The 17,576-nt window shown below is 58.3% G+C and overlaps 1 protein-coding gene across 3 annotated transcripts; it reads right to left on the bottom strand.

Annotated features, from left to right (window-relative positions):
- Positions 1–812: 812 nt before the first annotated feature.
- Positions 813–11,543, bottom strand: CERCAM (cerebral endothelial cell adhesion molecule). 3 transcript variants are annotated; one of them, XM_030294054.1, is made up of 14 exons: positions 11,347–11,493; positions 10,930–11,062; positions 9,829–9,939; positions 9,537–9,654; positions 8,132–8,266; positions 7,824–8,028; positions 5,998–6,117; positions 5,586–5,662; positions 5,375–5,481; positions 4,417–4,549; positions 2,686–2,813; positions 2,349–2,552; positions 1,700–1,955; positions 813–1,363 (listed from the first exon to the last, which is right to left on the bottom strand). In XM_030294054.1, the coding sequence occupies exons 1-13, from the start codon at positions 11,420–11,422 to the stop codon at positions 1,700–1,702; spliced, it is 1,803 nt and encodes a 600-aa protein (XP_030149914.1). In that variant the 5' UTR covers positions 11,423–11,493; the 3' UTR covers positions 813–1,363. The 3 variants fall into 3 exon arrangements, with proteins under 3 accessions (XP_030149914.1, XP_030149917.1, XP_030149916.1); XM_030294056.1 differs by lacking the exon at positions 813–1,363 and adding an exon at positions 1,420–1,577; XM_030294057.1 differs by lacking the exon at positions 10,930–11,062 and having other exon boundaries at positions 11,347–11,543.
- Positions 11,544–17,576: the final 6,033 nt, after the last annotated feature.

Raw genomic sequence — 17,576 nt, 5'->3', positions numbered from 1 at the left:
ACCTAGGCATGCCAGTGCCAGTCTTGTGCTGGCGGAGGCCAAGGCAGCCACGGCCAAGGCAAGGAGCCACCGCGCTATGCCCTCCAGCTGCCTGAGTGCAGGCACTGGAGACGGCTGCTGGGCCCAGAAGCCTGACCCTGTGAAGGGCAGGTGGAGAGGGAGGAAGGCCAGCAGTTCTAAGCAGAAGAGCAGAAGACGCGGAGCTGCTGTGCGTAGCCCGGCAGCACAGGGAGGCGATTCCAAGTGCCCCAGGCTCCCTTCCCCATTGCTGGCTCCGTCCCAGCAGAGGGCGCCCCTGGCCCACAAGGTCCACATTCTGCTTTCTTTCGCCCTCTGGCGGCCACGCTGGTTAGGGCCAGAGGGGAGTCTTGGATCGTTCCCACCTCTCCCAGGGGAAGGGTGGCAACTGCACAGGTGAAGATTCAAAGGGAAGGAGGCTCAGCAGCCCCGGGGCTGGGCGCACCGCCCCCCCCCCGCCCCCCGCCCAGCAGGGTGAGGCCAGTGATGGCCACGACAGCCCCAAAGGGTGAGCATTCACTGTGGGCCGGGCCGGGCCATTCCATACCCACCCAGCCACGACACTTCCCTTCCATGTCCATTTCACCACCAGACTAAGACCCAGGGAGGGATGGCATCCACACCAGATCACCAGGCAAGGAGATGGTCATGCCCAGTCAGCCTGACTCCTCCTCCAGGCTGCCCTCCTCTCTCTGCTTCTCCAACTGCTCAGCCATGACACCTCCACATGGGCACCCTTGGTGGGAACCCTTCCCTCCCAGACCTCGTGACACACAAAGAGGCTCATCCAGGAGTTAGACATATAAAGTGCACATACCAGCTGGCTTTTATTGAGGGCCTACCATGTGCTGGGCACCAAGTCTGCAAGGGCCCTCCTCTCACCCCCCCTGTACTTCCCACTGGCCAGGGGAGAGGGTGGGCCCAGGCAGGTGAGACCCAGGCGTCGAGTGGGGAGGGGACTGAGGTGGAGGTAGAAGATGGCAGAGGGGCCCCAGCAGTTGGGTCTGCGGGGAAGGCAGGGCTCCTGATGTCGGCCCAGCTTGGAACTGAAGGCTGGGGAGCCCCCCACCTTCCCCCCCCACCCCGGATCCTGAGTCAGGAGGGTGAGAGGGCCTGGGAGCCCTGCCCTTTTGCTACGTGAACTTTGGGGAAGGGGACCCATCTCTGAGTGGTTTCTCCCCACGTAAGGTGGGGCCAGAGGGCAGAGTGGCCATGCCTGAGGTGACAGTCGGGTCTCTATGGGGTCTGTGGCTTCTGGTGGCGGCTCCTGCCAGCGATCTCCAGGTCCGCTCCCTGGCCAGCTGCGGCCTGCTCCTGAGAGCTCTTCTGGAGTCACTGCCTGGACCTGGTGGGACAGAAGGGGCGAGAAGAGAGAAAGAGAAAGAACGGGAGTGGGATATGCAGAGGCAGAGACAGGAGAAGACACAGAGAAGGTCCGAGAGACAGAGACAGGCAGGGAGAAGAAGCTTGAGGTGGACACAGAAATGCAGGGAGCCACACGCAGAGACAGAGCCAGAGGGAGGGAGGGAGGGAGAGAGGGAGGGAGGGGAGAAGGCAGGCTGAGAAGGGGAACACAGAGACCCAGACGCAGTCAGCCTGCGGGGGAGAGAAAACCAGAGAAAACCGAGGCACACGGGCGGAGTTGGGGGGGGGGAGGGGCTCTTCCCAGCCCCGCCCTCACCTAGAGCTCGTCCCGAGGGTGGTGGGGGTGGAGACTGTGCCCGCTGCTGCCAGCCAGGTCCAGGGGGGGGCCACGCAGCGTCTTGTGAGAGCCACTCCAGCTGATGATGCGGCCGCTGTCATCGTCCCAGGGTGAGGATGTCTCCGTGTCGCTGAGCCACTCGGCGTCCCCTGCGTAGTGGGTGGGAGCAGCGAGCAGGGGCCGCGCAGAGAAGGCACGCAGGTCCCGTGGCCAGAAGTGCGCCTTGTACTGCTCACTGTGAGGCGGGGGGAAGGCTCAGGAGGGCTGAGGCGGGGCCCCTGCCTGGAGCCCGGGCACCTCACCTGCCCGAAGCCCCTCACTGCCCTCCCCCTCAAGACCTCACGACAAACTCCAGAAGCGGAGTTTCTGTCGTCTCCATTTTCCAGACGGGGAAACTGAGGCTCAGAACAGAGAAGTGGCTTGACTAAAAACCACACGGCAGCACAAAGTTTACACCTCGGTTGGTCTGACTCCAAAGCTAGGCTGGGCTACTCCTTGGTGACCTCGCATTAGTGACTCAGCCTCGCCAGCCTCAGTCTCCCCAGCCGCCCAGCGAGGGGACTTCATGCTTGTGGAGGTAGGCTCCCCGGGGTCAGGTGACCCTGCCCTGCCCCCACCGGAGACTCACTTGGGGTGCTGGTCAAACATGATGGGTAGGAACTCGTCCACAGGCAGCATTCGGCGCAGGGGCTGGGAGGCCAGCAGCTTGCGAGCACCCGCCAGGCTCAAGACATACGCCAGCGTCCAGTAGGAGTACCCGGCCACCACCAGGTGTGGCAGCCCCCCCACGGCTGCCTCTTCCTCAGGGTTCACCTGCTTCCGGCCCAGGTAGCTATGGGCGACACCAAGGGGCCCGGGAGTCACTGTAGGTCCTAGGATGTCCCCTTCCCCAGTTGCATCCCACAGGCCAGGCTCGGTGGGGAGGCCGTCCCTCTCCCCTGCCCCTGGAGGCGCAGGCTGCCTACATCAGGTCCCACAGGAGCTTCTCTGCCTCCACCTCCTCCATAAGCCGCTCCAGTCGCCCCCTGAAGTTGCTCTCAAAGTGCACGTCGTCCTCAAACACTAGGACCTGGGCCAGGCCCCTGGCAACGACCTGTGGTGTGGGGGAAGGGGACACAACACAGGGGGATGGCTCTTTAGATTCAGGCTGTCCCCTTCCACCTGCCTGACAATGACTGACTCTCCCTGGCCTGAGTTATATGCCAAAGGTTCAGCCCTGGCCATGTCAGTCACTCAGCTGCTCCAAAGCCTGCTGGGGCTCCCACCGCCTGGGGACTGAAATTCCAACCTCTCGCTGTGGCATTCAAGGCCCCCCAGGCCCCCTCCCCTGAGGTAGAATCTTCAAGTAGAATCATGACAGCCATCATAACCTTTGCTGTATTCACGGAGCGCTGCCATACCCCAGGGGCCACAGAACTACTGCTTATCCCAGGGACCCTCGAGAGGCAGGACACACGACGTCCCTGTACTGTAGTAAGGAGACGGAGACACAGGGAGGTACGACCACTTGTCCAAGGACACAGCCCGTAGCAGAACTGGGATCTGAACCTTCATCTACTGGACTCCAGGCCCAGTTCCTCACCAGGCCTTCTGGACTTTTCTAAAAAAAGACCCTAGCCCCCACGATCCCTAAGAAAAAGTACTTTTTGTAACTTCTGGAAATGTGAAAAGAACATGAAATCAGCACAGTCAACGGTGAAATAGAAATCACGTTCAGAGACGGTCTCAATCTGCTCAGAGACAGAGGGAGACAAACAGAAATATGAGCTCACATGCACATATTTTCGCTGCAGTAGAAAATAAAAACAAGAAGTGGGCCTGGGTGCTGCCTCCTGGAGGGGGCACCATCCCCTTGCAGGGCCAGTCTCCTCGTCCCTCCTCAGTGGCCAGGCAGTGACCTCTCACTGGTGCCCATACCGGCAGCCCTAAGCTGAGTCCTCCTGGCCAAGTCCCAGGCCTTTCTTCTTCCCACTTCTGAACATACAGTTCCTTCCTGCCTCAGGGCCTTTGCTCCACTGTTTTCCTCTGCCCAGAAGGCTCTTCTCACTGCCCTTCAATGCCACCCTGACCCCACATCAGTCCAGGAATCTAGGCTGGTCCACACTCTAGGACAAGCCTGTACATCTACCCTCCCTGGCAAGCTTGGTTCTTCCTCGGTTTCTGTGCCCTCCTCTGGTCCCTGAGCCCCAAGAGAACCAGAAAGGCTTTTTTTTTTTTTTTTTTTTTTTTGTCTCCGTATTCTCAGAGCAGAATATCTCCTAGCACACAGGAGGTGCTCAACAGAGATGACAGAATGAATAAGATACAGGGATGAACACAGTTTAAAGCTGCAGGCCAGCTTGGGGCGCCTGGGTGGCTCAATCGGTTAAGCGTCAGACTTCAGCTCAGGTCATGATCTTACGGTTCGTGAGCTCAAGCCCCGCGTCGGGCTCTGTGCTGACAGCTCAGAGCCTGGAGCCTATTTTGGATTCTGTGTGTGTGTCTCTCTCTCTCTGCCCCTTGCCCACTCACACTCTGTCTCTCTCTCTCAAAAATAAATAAACATTAAAAAAAATTAAAAACAAAAAAGCTGCCGGCCAGGTGTTTAAAAATATATGAATTCACCCATGGATTCCCTTGGGTGCTGAGCACAGAGCAGTGAGTAGGGTGGCCCCGCTCTGCCTGTGGGGGGTGTGGGCCAAAAGGGGGTTCCTCACCTCCTCCCAGATGGAGTAGTGGCTGAGGAAGCAGCCCACCTCGCCCTTGGTCAGTGTGCGGCCTGAGTAGGGGTCCTGGTAGCCAGGGAGCAGGTCCACGCCGAGGCTCCTCATGATACTGCTGTTGAGTGTCCTGAGGGAGACGGGACTAATGGGGTACGGGGTGCCCGCCAGGGACCCATCCAGGGGCGCCTCGCCTGTGCCTGTTGGGGGCACCCTGGAGTTTAGTTTGAAGGAGATGTCAGCCTTGTTACTGCTTCACGTGGCCTGAAGCTGTCAGAAGATGTTCCCCAGAATGAATGTGGGGAACACGGTATCTACTCCTTGGGCAGACCCCCAGGGAAAAGATGGACATCCTGCCATCTGAAGGGCGGGGGGTGGGGGTGGGGGTGGGGGGCTAAGTGGCAAACAGCAGTGGGCAAGTGCAGCCGTGTGACCTCTGGTTTCCCAGGGCCACGTGACTGGCCCGCTCCCACCCCCACCCATCAGGGACCTAAGTCCAAGATGGAAAAGAATAAGCCTGATAATAATAAAGACGCCTAACTTTTGGAATACTTACTATGTGTCAGGCCCTGTGCAAAATCCTCACTGAGCCCTTACAAGTCCTAAAAGGCAGACACAATTGTCTGCCATTCACACAGCAGGGCTGAGAGGTGGCGGTAACTTGCCAGAGGTCACCCAGCTGGTAAGTGACAGAGCTGGAGCGCGAGCCTCGGGGCTCCAGATTCTGGGCCTTAACCACCGTACTCTCCTCCCTCCAGTAGGCTGAAGGAGGCCATCCTGTCCTATCAGGATCTGCCCTGGGATTCTCTGTGACACAATGACTCAGGCCCTGTTTGAGTACCTCCTGGAACAGCTAACACTCAATTCATTTGTCTGCTCTCTCCATTCCTAGGGGGCTCCAAGGGACCACACTGCTCCCTCAGCTGCCCAGGGCCCCACCCCCAGGGACACTCACCGGCCGTCCACGGCATCCACCACGCGTCCAGATATCTCCATCTCCCAGAGCGAGCTTAGCATGCGTTCCCGGCGGTCGGGCCGGCGGGCCAGGCTGATGACAAAGACCTGGAGGAGGAAGGGGAGGTGGGTGCAGAGTCGGGGGTGGGTGCAGAGGGAGGGGAGAGCCCACCCACCTCTTCACCCCGCTCCTGTGGGCTGAGGGGACTTACCTCATCAAACCCCATTTTGCTGGGTTTCTTTGGGGGCCGGGACACGTGAGCTGAGGCCCACATGGGGGGCCCGTCCACTGCAGAAGAAAAGTACCCCCTAATCATGAATCCCTACTGGCTCTTGTCAGCAGTGACCCTGGAGTCCTAGCCCCTCACTTCATTTTTGCCCCCTCGGCAGAACACCCAGCAGGAAGAGCCCTCAGAGATCATAGAATTCACCTGCCTTCATTGTAGAGATGGGGACAATGAGGCCCAGCGGGGAAAAGGACTTGCCCAGAGACGAGGAATGAATTAGAGGTAAGGCTGAGACCCCAAGCCCACTGCCCAGTGAGGTCCAGGGCCTGGGAGAAGGGGCACAGGGGGTGGCAGGGAACAGTGGCAGCCGGCTAGCAACCCATCTCCCAGCCCTCACCTAGCGCCTCCAAGATCAGGTGGATGAAGTTGACCTTCTCGTCCTCCAGCCCCTGGTGGGATTTCACAGGCACGTTCATGTACCCATAACGGTGCTCGTTGCACACGTGGACCGCGACTCCTGTGGAGAGAGGCTGGGTGGGTGCTGCAGGCGGGGCAGGGCTCTCAGAACCCAAAGTACATGTCTTCTTGGGGACTCAGTGTCCCAACCGTGGGGCTGGAGGGAGAAAGGGCTTTACTCAAACAGTGTCCGAGGGACCCTTCTGCTGAGATGGTTTATTCATTCAACAGATGTGTCTAGAGTACCAGCTGGGTGCTGGGGGATGGTGGTGAGCATCCTGGGGAGGGAGGAGCAGACAAACTCCCACCTGACCACAGCCGTCGGGCCAGGCCAGCCCCACCCGCTAAAGCTCCCCCACCTATGCCCGTCCCTGCTGCCCCGCCTGGATCCAGCACCATCACCTTGTGCCCAGACCCCTCTAAGCAACCCCACACCTCCTGCCCCGCCCGCGCTGCCCTCCACCGTTTCTATTTCTTCAATATTGGTCACCTTTATTGTAATTACTTATTTCCCTTTTATCTCGTATGGACTGCGAACTCTTCAGCGACAGGCGCACAGTATTTACTTAAAAGTCAACCCCATGCCCAGCAGGGAGCACAGAGCCTGGTCCAGAGCAGGGACTCAGTAGCTGGGCGCCGGGAGCCTGAATGATACAGACAAAACCCCGGTGCAAAATTCCTTCCAGCAGCTGCCCCTTGAAACAGCGGTAGCCTTGGAAAAGCAAGGGAACACTTCCACTTCTCACGGATTCTCCATGACTCTGTTTTTCCTTCGCTCACTTTTTTGCACTTGGTAAGATTTCCTGTCTTGCCTGTCTGCAACGGACTCCACCAATACCCCTTGCATGAAAAAGCCAATTACCACACTTTCCCCTCTGGCCACTGTTGGCAGCCCGCTTGCTCACGTACGGCACTTCTGGATTAGATGGTCGCTTCTCATTCGCCCCGAATTAGTCTCTTCTTAAGACTCTCTTTTCAACACTGGTGTCTCTGTCTCACTCCCATCTCTGACTCTTTCTCAGGACTGGATTTAGCCCAATTCAGCCCAAACACTCTCCAGTAATTTCCATTTTAAAAATAATGCCAACATCAGAGTGTTCCTGGCTGCCCAATGTTCTCAGGCTAAAGACCAGATGCTTGCTGGTCAGGTCCACATAGGCTGGCCCCTGCCTCAGCCTGTACCATGTCTCCCTCACTTATTGGGGTCCTGTCACCTGCCTTCTTACGTTCCCTGCTACCAGAGGGCCTTTGCACTTGCCGGTCCCATTGCCTGAAATGCTCTTTCTTGCTCTTATTGATGCTTTCTCATATTTTAGATCTCAGCCTCAAAGTTCATACCCTCCAGGAAGCCTTCCCTGACCAGATCTATTCTGGTCTAAGCTCCCTGAGCACCTAGAATCAAGAAACATTCCTTCCTGTCATGGCTGTGATTGCACATTGATTTGTGAGCTCCTTGGACTGACTGGACTGGAGGTTCCAGGAGGGCAGAGGCTGCCTGAGTTTACTCACCACTGTCTCCCCAGTGCCTGGCACATGGTAGGTGCTCCATAAACATTTGCCTAATGAACCAATACATGAAAGTACCAGGAATCCAGAAGAAGGACATCTAGCCTACTGGCACAGCGGGCTCAAGAAAGGCTACGACCTGGACCAAGAAGAGTTTAACAGGATGAATTGGAGACTGGAGAAGGGTGTGCAAAGCAGAGGGAACAGCATGTGCAAAGGCCCAGAGGCCTCCAGGAATGCTCACAGAGAGCTGGTCCTCACCAGCAGCCTGGCAGGAGTAGGCGAAGACGATGATATCGTCGAAAGGCCAGGTGTAGTTGGGGTGAGGGGGGTAGAAGGCGAGTTGGGCTGCTCCCTCAGCCCGCAAGGATACCAGGAAGGTGGAATGGACCATGGGGACACGGAAGCAGCCCCGGCGTTGGCGGTTCTTGGTGGGGAAGTAGTCGGCTGTGCGGCGGTAATAGCCCTGGGGAAAAGGGTTGCTCTGAGCTATGACAGCGGCCCGTCCTCCCCAGAGCACTGCTCCCCCGCCACGGCCCACAGACCTGAGGCCTCCATCCCAGCCTTACCTGGGGGGTGATCCCACACCAGAAATTGGAGTAGTAGGTCTGGGAGTCCAGCATGGGGGCCACCACGGGCAGCCGCTGCTCTATCAGAAGCCTCAGTGTCTGGTTGTTGGTCAGAATGTTGTCTGTATCTGCAAACTTTTGGGAGGTGGCTGTCACAGGTCCCAGCCTTGTCTGGGCTACACCCCCAAGGATTCACTGAGTGGGATCCCTCTGGATTGCCAGAGACCCCACATATCTCCTGGGATCCGGAGGGTTTCCGTTAGAAAGTTCAAACCTATAAACAAGGTAAGTTTGTTTCTGGACCAAGGATCTAGTCTGGAGCACTGGTTCATGGATTGGGTCCAGGGGTTAAACCTGAGTTGCTGATCTAAGAACTTTACTTAAACATTTTTTAGCGTTTATTTATATTTTTGAGAGAGAGGGGGGTGCCTGGGTGGCTCAGTCGGTTGCACATCTGGCTCTTGGTTTCAGCTCAGGTCATGATCTCATGATTTTATGGGTTCAAGCCCCGCATCGGGCTCTGCGCTGGCAGCACGGAGCCTGCTTGGGATTCTCTCTCTCCCTCTCTATCTGCCCTTCCCCCACTCACGCTGTCTCTATCTCTCTCAAAAAGAAACAAACTTAGAAAAAAAATATATTTTTGAGAGAGAAAGAGCATGAGCAGGGGAGGGACAGAGAGAGACGGGAACAGAATCTGAAGCAGGCTTCAGGCTCTCAGCTGTCGAGAGGGGCTCATCAGCTCAGAACCTGATGCAGGGTTCGAACCCCCAAACTGTGAGATCATGACCTGAGCCAAAGTGAGACGCTTAACTCACTGAGCCACCCAGGTGCCCCGTGAGAACTTTATTTTATTTTATTTTTTTTAAATTTTTTTTTTCAACGTTTATTTATTTTTGGGACAGAGAGAGACAGAGCATGAACGGGGGAGGGGCAGAGAGAGAGAGGGAGACACAGAATCGGAAACAGGCTCCAGGCTCTGAGCCATCAGCCCAGAGCCCGACGCGGGGCTCGAACTCACGGACTGCGAGATCGTGACCTGGCTGAAGTCGGATGCTCAACCGACTGCGCCACCCAGGCGCCCCGAGAACTTTATTTTAGATCTGACTTAGGGAGTAGAGTCAAAGACCTACTCTGAGTTCTAGTCCAGGGAACCAGGCTCAGTTTACACTCTGGGCTCTAGGAACCTAGGCTCAGTATATACCCTGCAATCTGTCTCAGGGATCCAGGCTTAGTAGCTAATGTGAACTCAAACATGGGGATCCAAGCTCAATATCTGGTCTGGGTTCCGACCCAGGTTGCTAGCTGGAGGGTCCAGCCTACAGGTTTGTCAAGTCACAGCAAGATGTCTATCAGGGACTGATACCGCCGCCCGAGGGAAACTCCCATCGTAGCCAGGCTTTCTTACCAGGATGTAGTCAGCCCCCCAGTCCCTGGCAAAGGTCAGGGCTTCCTGTTTCAACTCCATCAGAAACTGGTGCCTTTCTTTGGTCCAGTGCTTGGGACCCTCTTCATCTGGGTAGGACCTGAGAGGGTAAAGAGATGAGATGTTCCCCTGGGGCAGGTACATGTGGTCCTCGTCTCTGCAGAGCAGCGGACAGAGCCCTGGCCTGAAGGCTGTGGCTTGGGGCTGTCCCTTTTCCTCTCTGGGTTATAGCTATTGCCCATCTCCCCAAGAACCTTGCCCCTGAGATCACCACCTGGGCGCCCCCTCAGGCCTCCAGACCACAGCTGCATAGCCATCACCCACAGCGGCTAGCCATTCCTGCAGCATCTGTGTGGTGTTGTCCGTGTTGTGGTCCGTGGCACACCTGGGGACACAGGAGGAAGAAGGGTGAGGGGGCGGAGCCACGGAGGAGCCAAACCCCGAGGCAGCCGTGACCCCTGGAGCACCAGCACCTGTGAGGCTAGACCCTTGGGTGCTGCAGCGGAAGGAGGTGTGCTACAGAGTAAGGCAAGCAGCCGGGTCCCAGTCACAGGTCTGTGACCCACTGCGGGACCTCAGGCAAGTCCCATCGGTCCCTGGGCTTCACTTTCTGCCTCTGTAACTGTAAGCTGTCCTGCGTGGCTCATGGGCTGAGATGACAGGATACGAATGCATTTGAAAGAAAAAGTACCTCAACTCTGAGGAACACACCTGCCACGTGCCCCCGATACCCTCCGTCCTCGCCAGGAGACAGGTCAGTCCCTTCCCCCTCTCAGGACTGGACAGAAGAGCTGCTGCCTCCCCTGCCCGAAAGTTGTAATAAGGACCAAGCCATACTCTGAACATCCCCTGAGAAGGGCTGATGGGACGGAGCTCCCTTACCACAGAGCATAACCTCTCCTCTGTGGAAGGGACTCCCAGGACAGAGGGGGACGCAGAGGGCTCGGCCAAGACCCCAGGTTTTAGGCGATCCTGCCCCTTTAAGCCAGTTCCCCAGAAGTGAGGACTAACTACGTGTCACGTCTTGGCGGGGTGGGAACTAACTAACTCCCAAACTGTGGTCATTGTGGGCCGCCTCCCCAGGCCACGCTCCACCCCAAGCCCGACTTTGGTGTGTTGTGGGGGGTAGTTTGTCATTTCTCTCGGTTTATCCCCAACCTCAGCTTGGGACTCCTCCCTGTTCTGGCTTCCACAGACTGTGGCCTCTGATTCCAGCGCCCTGTGGGGACGGCTGGGGGAGAGATTCTAGGGAAGGGGCTCTGCCCTCGGATGGCAGGACCCACACCCTCCACAGAGAGGCTGGGACCTGCCCAGAGAAGGAGCAGTTCTGACCCCTCTGCAGAGCAGCATGGAACCAGACTGATAGCACCCTCACCTGCTCCCCAGGATCCCCCAGTCCTGCTGATCTCTGCCACGTGGGGACCCAGGGAAGGCCAGCTGTTCCTGTCTGCTCCACTCCAGGTCAAGCCAATCACAGGGCCCATGGGGCTTAAGTTTGGGCTCTGAAGCTAGGGCAAGAGGACCCCACTTAAACCCAGAGGAGGTCCCCATTGGAGGAGTAGGGGCCGGGGTGAGTGTTTCGGGGTCAACCTAAGTCCTCAGAGGTCAGTCCGCAGAGCCAAGGGGATAAGGGGTTCTTTCCAGGGGCTCGCGACTGCGGAGGGCCTGTCTGCCAGGGGAGGGGCCTGTCTGGGTGGTGTCTGGACGAGCAGACGAGCCCATCTGGGGTGGAGGCTGTCCGTGGGACCCGGGGGTACAAGCCCAGAGGGTGCCAATGCCCAGTCTCTCTCACCAGAGGGCCAGCCTGGCCCGGGGGTAGTCCAGCCGCTCCAGCGCGCCCAAGTAGTGGGGCAGTGAGTGCTCGGCATTGCGGGCCAGGATGGTAAGGACCACGGCGGGCAGCGGTGGCTCCACGACTCCCGCAGCCTGGAGCCTCGCCCCCAGCAGGAGAAGCAGCTGGAGCAGCGGGGCGGCGGGGGCGGCGCGCATGGCGGGCGCTCGGGCGGCGGCGGCAGCGGCCCCCGGGGCTCTGGCCCGGCCGAGGGGAGTGGGCGGTGCGGCCGGGCCGGGGCGGGGCCCGGGGCCGGGGCGGGGCCGAGGCGGCCGGAGAGGGTGGGGGGAGCGTACCCCCGAAGAGTGGGCTCCCCCTCCCACCCGCTACGCGCCGATTCTCAAGTGCCCTCTCCTCCGCCGGGGGCAGCGGAGGACCAGGACCCGGAGACCCACCCCACTCGCGACCCAGGGGCAGCGCCCTCCCGGCTGGGCGCCGGCGGGGGGAAGGGAGGCAGAGGGGAGGGTCCCGGGGGACGGCCTCCGAGCCGCCCCGGTGCCTGAGAACGCCCCACTCCGAAGCCCGGAGCGTTCAGCCCCCGGAATCCGGCTCCACTGAGCGTCCGGCGCCCCTGAGTCCGGAATCCCTGGCCACCCATCCGACCCTCGGACCCCAGTCGCAGCCCCGCGGGGCGGGACCGACCGGCAGCGGCCCTAGCCGGGCTCCCCGCTTCCCGCCCCGCCCCCGCCCCCCGGGCGCCCTCTGGCGGGCCCATGCGGAACTTCTCAGACCTGCGCGGCGACTCCCGGCTTGGGGGGCGGGGCGGGGGTCCCCCGGCCCTGGGCGCGCCATCCAGCTGCGTCCCGAGCGCTGCGTCTTCCACGCGTCGTCGTCCTCGCCTCCGCCGCCAGCGCCGGCGGCGCTGCGGCCCTTTAAGAGAGCAAAGCCACTCTCAGGCTAAGTGTAGAGCTAGGGGGAACCCCAGAGCCCGCACCTTGACCCAGCCACGTACGAAGCAGGAGGTATAGCCTCCCCTGGGGCAGAGTCGGGGTCCTGAGGCCCCAGCTGAGACGGGAAGGGGGCTCCAGCTTCTCTTAGGAGAGGGCAGGAAAGGGAGGGGCCTGAAGGCACCAGCGGCAGGTTCCAGCTCAGTATCACTTTCTCTGGTTCACCTCTAGTCCTCCTCTGGGTGGGTTTGCAAGGAATGAATGCACTCCAAGCTTCTCTTGGCATGGAGCCTGGCCCCGGAAGAATTGCTGGGGCTGAAAGACAGCACTGGAGAAGAAGCCAAGCTCCCCTTCCATTCACCCCCCCCCCCCCCACCGTAAAGGCCTACTTTCCTATGGCTCCTTTGGGTCTCCCTTCAGTCTCTTTCCAGGGTCAGGGAAGAGGGCTAAGCCTATACACACTAACTCTGCTGAGGGGGGAAGGGTGGGGAACCAGCAAGGAATGGACTTGCCTGAAGATGGGGAAACCTGTGGGGGCATTGAACCCTGGAGTCCCGGTCTCCAGCCCCACTCCAAAGCTTCCAGGTGGCTAGTGGTCCTACAATGAAAGGTCTGAGGTCCTCTGGGAGAGTCCCTTCCCTTGCATGGTAGCCTCTGGCCAGAAGGCACTCCCAGCCCCAGAATGGGGATTCCGTTTCTAAAAGGAAGCAGTGTGCCCCTCCTCTCCCATCCTGGAGTCATCCCAGAGCCTCTGTCCATCCTGCTGGTCACAGGGGTTTCCGAATTCTTCTCCAGCCTCAACTCCTCCTCCTCAATTCTCCTCCTTCTCCTCTGAATGCATTGACCCCTCCCATTGTCCCTTTCCTCTCTCCCCAGTCCATCAAGTGATCCAGCCTGTCACTGACTCCCTTGCCTGTGGGTTCTCCCATCAACCCTGCCCGGGAAAACCCTATAACCATCTTGCTTTTCGGCATGTTGGGGCTACTGCAGACAGGATTTCCACTCTCCACTGGACTCTGACCAGGCCCAACGGTCTGTTTCCCCTGTGCTGCTCCTGCCTCCTCTCCTCAGTGGCATGTCACAGCTTCTGCAATCTCTGCTCCAGGAGGATCTCCCTGATACTTTTTGGAGAAAAGAGAAGCCCTCACCTGGGAGCTGTCATTTCCAGCCTGCAAACCTCCATCCCCTTCCCCCAAGCCTACCGCAGCTCTCACTGCCTGGTACCACGGGAAGAGGTACCCCCTCCTCAGGATGGAAAGGCCCCTAAGCTCTAAATGCCCTTGCCCTTCCTGGAATCATCAGCCTCCCTCTCTTCTGGGTGCTTCCTTTGACATTCCAAAGGACTTGAATCTCCCCCAGTTTAAAACAGGAAAACACCAAGCTGTTTGCGGGCCCCCAGCCACAGTCTTATCTCTCTCTCTCTCCCTCCAAACCCCTTGAACTAGGATCTGTGCTTTGCTCCAAGGGTCCCTTCCTCATCTCCGTTCCACCAAACTGCTCCTGCCGAGACCAGAGTCCTCCTGGCCACTCCCCACAAAGGATATTACCTCCTCAACCAAGAAGAGGGTTCTCTTCAGCAGCTGACCACGTGGGCCACTCTGTCTTTCTGGAAAACTGCAAGTGTCTCCACTACCCATTTGGACCCACATTCTGTGTGTGTGTGTGTGTGTGTGTGTGTGTTAAATTAAACTCTACACTCGGGGTAGGGCTCAGCCTTACAACCTTGAGATCAAGAGTCACATGTTCTGCCGACTGAGCCAGCCAAGTGCCCCAAGATTCCATTTGCTCAAAACAGAATGCTACCCTTTCCCCCCAACATCTCCCCCTCTGGTGGACTCCCCAATTTAGAGAATGGTGCCTCTGCCACCTAGTCCTTCAAGCTGGAGAGCTGGATGTCACTGATGCCGCATCCCTCTTTCAACCTACTCCATCACCTCATCCTGGCAAAACCACCTCCTCAATATCCCTGGCACTTGGCCACCTCTTTCCTTCTGCTCTGCCGCTCGACCGGTGTACCAGTACCACTCACCTGGCCCACAGCATCTCCCAGAGACCTGCCCCCCACACTTTCTCCCTAGAAACCATTCTGCCCTCAGCCACTCTAAATGCCCTGGGTTGACACCCTTCAGGGACTGCGCACTGCCCTCAGTATAGGGCTCAAACTCCTCACAGAGCAGCGAGGCCCTGCATGGCCTATGTGACACTTCTCTGACTCCTCTGACCTCCCCTCTCCTCTAATCTGCTCAAGCCGATTTGGACTATGTACAGTTTTCCTGAACACTCCATGCTTTAGGACTGTCCCACATCCTTTTGTTTGTTTGTTTTTTCTCTGCCTGAACTTCTATAGGCCCTCCTGTCTCAGCCTTCAACTAACTTCCTCTGGAAAACCTTCCCCATGTCATGTCTGGGGGACTTACCCTGCCATGGCATCCTCTATAATCCCATTCATTCAGCAAGTATTTATGGAGCACATAGTGCATAAGACAATCTCTGCTTCTAGGGTGCTCGCATTCTGGTGAGGGCACAGACAGGAAACAAACAAACTGATAAACCAGTAGTTTCAAAGAATAGTAGTGCTATGAACAAAATAAAACCAGTTCATAAGAACAGAGAGTAGCTGGGGGCGGGGGGCAACATCGAGGTTATTTCAGGGCACAAGGGGAGCCTGCTCAGGGCAGTTCTAGCAGAAGAGTGTTCCACCTGGAGGGGACAAGTTGGGCCAAGATCCTGTGGGGGGAACAAGCAAGGAGGCCAGTGGTTGGAGCCCAGGGAGCAAGGGAGTATGGGAAGAGGTGAGGACCACCCAGGGCCTTAAAGCTGCATCAGGATTTTGGATGTGTTTTAAGTGCAACAGGAGGACACGTGGGAGTGCCTGGGGGGCTCAGTACGTTGAGTATCCAAGTTTGGCTCGGGTCATGATATCAGTTCCTGAGTTCGAGTCCTGCATCGGGCTCTGTGCTGACCCCTCAGAGCCTGAACCCTGCTTCAGATTCTGTGTCTCCCTCTCTCTCTCTGCTCCTCCTCCACTCACACTCTGTCTCTCTCTTAAAAATAAACACTAAAAATTAAAAAAAAAAAAGGAAGACATTGGAGAGGGTAAGCAGAGAAGTGATGTGATAATGCCTTATCACATCTGCCAGGCAGAGGGTGGGCCAGGGGGGCAAGGAGGGAAGGAGGAGATCACATTCAGAGAGACAGATGACAGTGGGCAGAGAGCAGACGCACTATGGAGGCAGAGCCCCTGCCTTGTGGGATTCCATGCGGGAGGCAGAGTGAGGAATCTGGGTGACTCGGGGCTTGCAGCTGGACTGGCTGGTGGGCTAGTTACTGAACGGGGAAGACCTGAGATGAAGCTGGTGGACTGTGACTCGAGGTCTGTCTGGACCTTCTTTCGAGCTGCCTTTTAGACTCCCAGGTGGGAAGATCACATGCCAGACCCTCCTGGCTGTCAGTTCTGAGGCGGGGACCCGTCCATCTCGTTTACCATTTTATCCCCAGCCCTAGAGCAGGGCCAGCCGGACCTAAGGTGGGCTCTCAGTAGAAATATGGTGGGTCACGGACTGAGATGGGCTGATCATGCACCTGTACTTCCACTAATTCTTTTTGCCCCCAGATATAATAACAGGACATACTCTACAGAGGTAATAGCGGGCCAGATCCACAGAAATGCTAAAGCAGTGGTTGTTGGAGCATGGTCCCCAGACCAGCCAGCATCAGCCGCACCTGGACATTGTTACAAATGCAAATTCCTAGGTCCCTCCCCACACCCACAGAGTCAGAAACTGTGGGAGCGGACGTTAAAGCCACAAGGCTGCCAGGCGGTTTTGATGCGGGCTAAACTTTGAAGCTGCTGTCCTATGGGGACTATGTCCTCATTCTCGGGGTCATGTAGACTCTATGCCTGGGAAAAAACAAAACAAAACAAAACAAAAGATGGTTTGGGCCCTTCTTGCTGAATAGGTCCAGACCACCCTGGGCCAACATTTAACTGGGCTCTGGGCTACCCGGACCCCACCCAGACTCCCAGAATCCTCACACCCATCCCTCAGCCATTGTGGTTCTGGGCAGAGCCAGGTGGTGGCGCCAGCGCCTTAGGCTTCAGTCTGGCTTTGGGAGCTAGAGACCCCGGAAGAATTGTCCCCCTCCCCTGCGCCTTCTTCCCCGCTGGGAGCCTCTGCTCCAAGGCCTGTCCGCTGGCAAAGGCTTTGCAGGATGGCCTTCATCAGGGAGAGGGGCGCTGAGGCTGGCACACCCAAGGTAGGGGCCGACCCCCTCTTCCTGCAGGTTAGGAAGGTGGGCTAGAGAAGCCCCCTTGGTCAGAAAGAAACTAGGGGTGTCTGGCCTGTGGACTTGGGGGTCAGAAGCCCAGGCAGGTGGCTCTGGTCCAGTGGACTCTGGTTACACCCGTGTTAACCCTCCGCCTACCCTGCCCAACCTCATGTGAGGTCTCAGGTGCTTCTTCCCTGCCAATGGGTGGGGGCAGCCTGGGGGAACCCCAGGGCCCAGACAGAGCCTCAAGGTTGGGGGTCCTCACAGCCTGGCAGCCAAGCAAGCTAGGAACAGGGGCCCACGGCAGGGAGGTTGCTTGGATGGAGCTCTTACCAGCTGCCAGCTTCACGTCTCCTGGGTTGGGGGCTCTCTGGGCCCCTGTCCTGCTTTGTGGCCAAAGGAGCCCAGCATCCTGGCCAGAGGAGGGGCCCATGCCCTGCTTCTGGTCCTGGGTGCAGCTCGGTAGACAGGAGTCCAGGAGACCCGCCTGTGCTCCTTCCTAGCTCAGTTCCGAGCCCGGTTCCAAGAGGACCCAGGGCTGAGTGCAGGCTCGACCCCCATCGGCTCCACTGCCCCTCATCTTTCCTCTTTGAGGGGAGACTGAGACCCCTTGCCCAGCTGGAGTCACTCTGCCCATTCTGCTTAGACCTAGCATACCTTGGCCTCTGCTCCAAGAATCCGCCCACACCCTCTCATCTCCAGGGGTCCCACCCAACGCCCACACCCACTCCAGAGGACCACCCTCTCCCTCTTGGCCATGCCCTCATCTCCCAGGACCCCAGATGTGGAGCTGTCCTCCTCTGAGGCTCTGCCTCTGTCCTCAGGAAGCTGGGGCTAGGCCAGCTGTTTTCCCCGGGTAGCCAGCTGTTTTGCCCATCAGGAAGCAGCTCTGCGAAAATTGTTGCTGTGGCTGGGGCTGCAGCGTGGCAGCCCCACTGGGCCAGGGCCTGGGAGCTGTTAACTCCTCTGGGCCCAGCCAGCTCCTTCCTACATGCACCACCCCAGCCCCCACCCCGTGGGAGTAGCCTGTTGCAA

This window comes from Lynx canadensis, chromosome D4 (assembly GCF_007474595.2).
Source record: "Lynx canadensis isolate LIC74 chromosome D4, mLynCan4.pri.v2, whole genome shotgun sequence".
Taxonomy (NCBI): domain Eukaryota; kingdom Metazoa; phylum Chordata; class Mammalia; order Carnivora; family Felidae; genus Lynx; species Lynx canadensis.
The sequence above is the reverse complement of the archived record's forward strand: the minus strand, read 5'-3'. Positions and strand labels throughout refer to the sequence as shown.

Coding starts and splice junctions, on each gene's coding strand:
- CERCAM (XM_030294054.1), bottom strand. CDS start 11,422: ATGCCGAGCACTCACTGCCCCACTACTTGGGCGCGCTGGAGCGGCTGG. Junction 8,267..9,536: donor GGGGGGCTGACTACATCCTG/GTAAGAAAGCCT, acceptor ACCTCCCAAAAG/TTTGCAGATACAGACAACAT. Junction 2,814..4,416: donor ACTACTCCATCTGGGAGGAG/GTGAGGAACCCC, acceptor CCCACACCACAG/GTCGTTGCCAGGGGCCTGGC.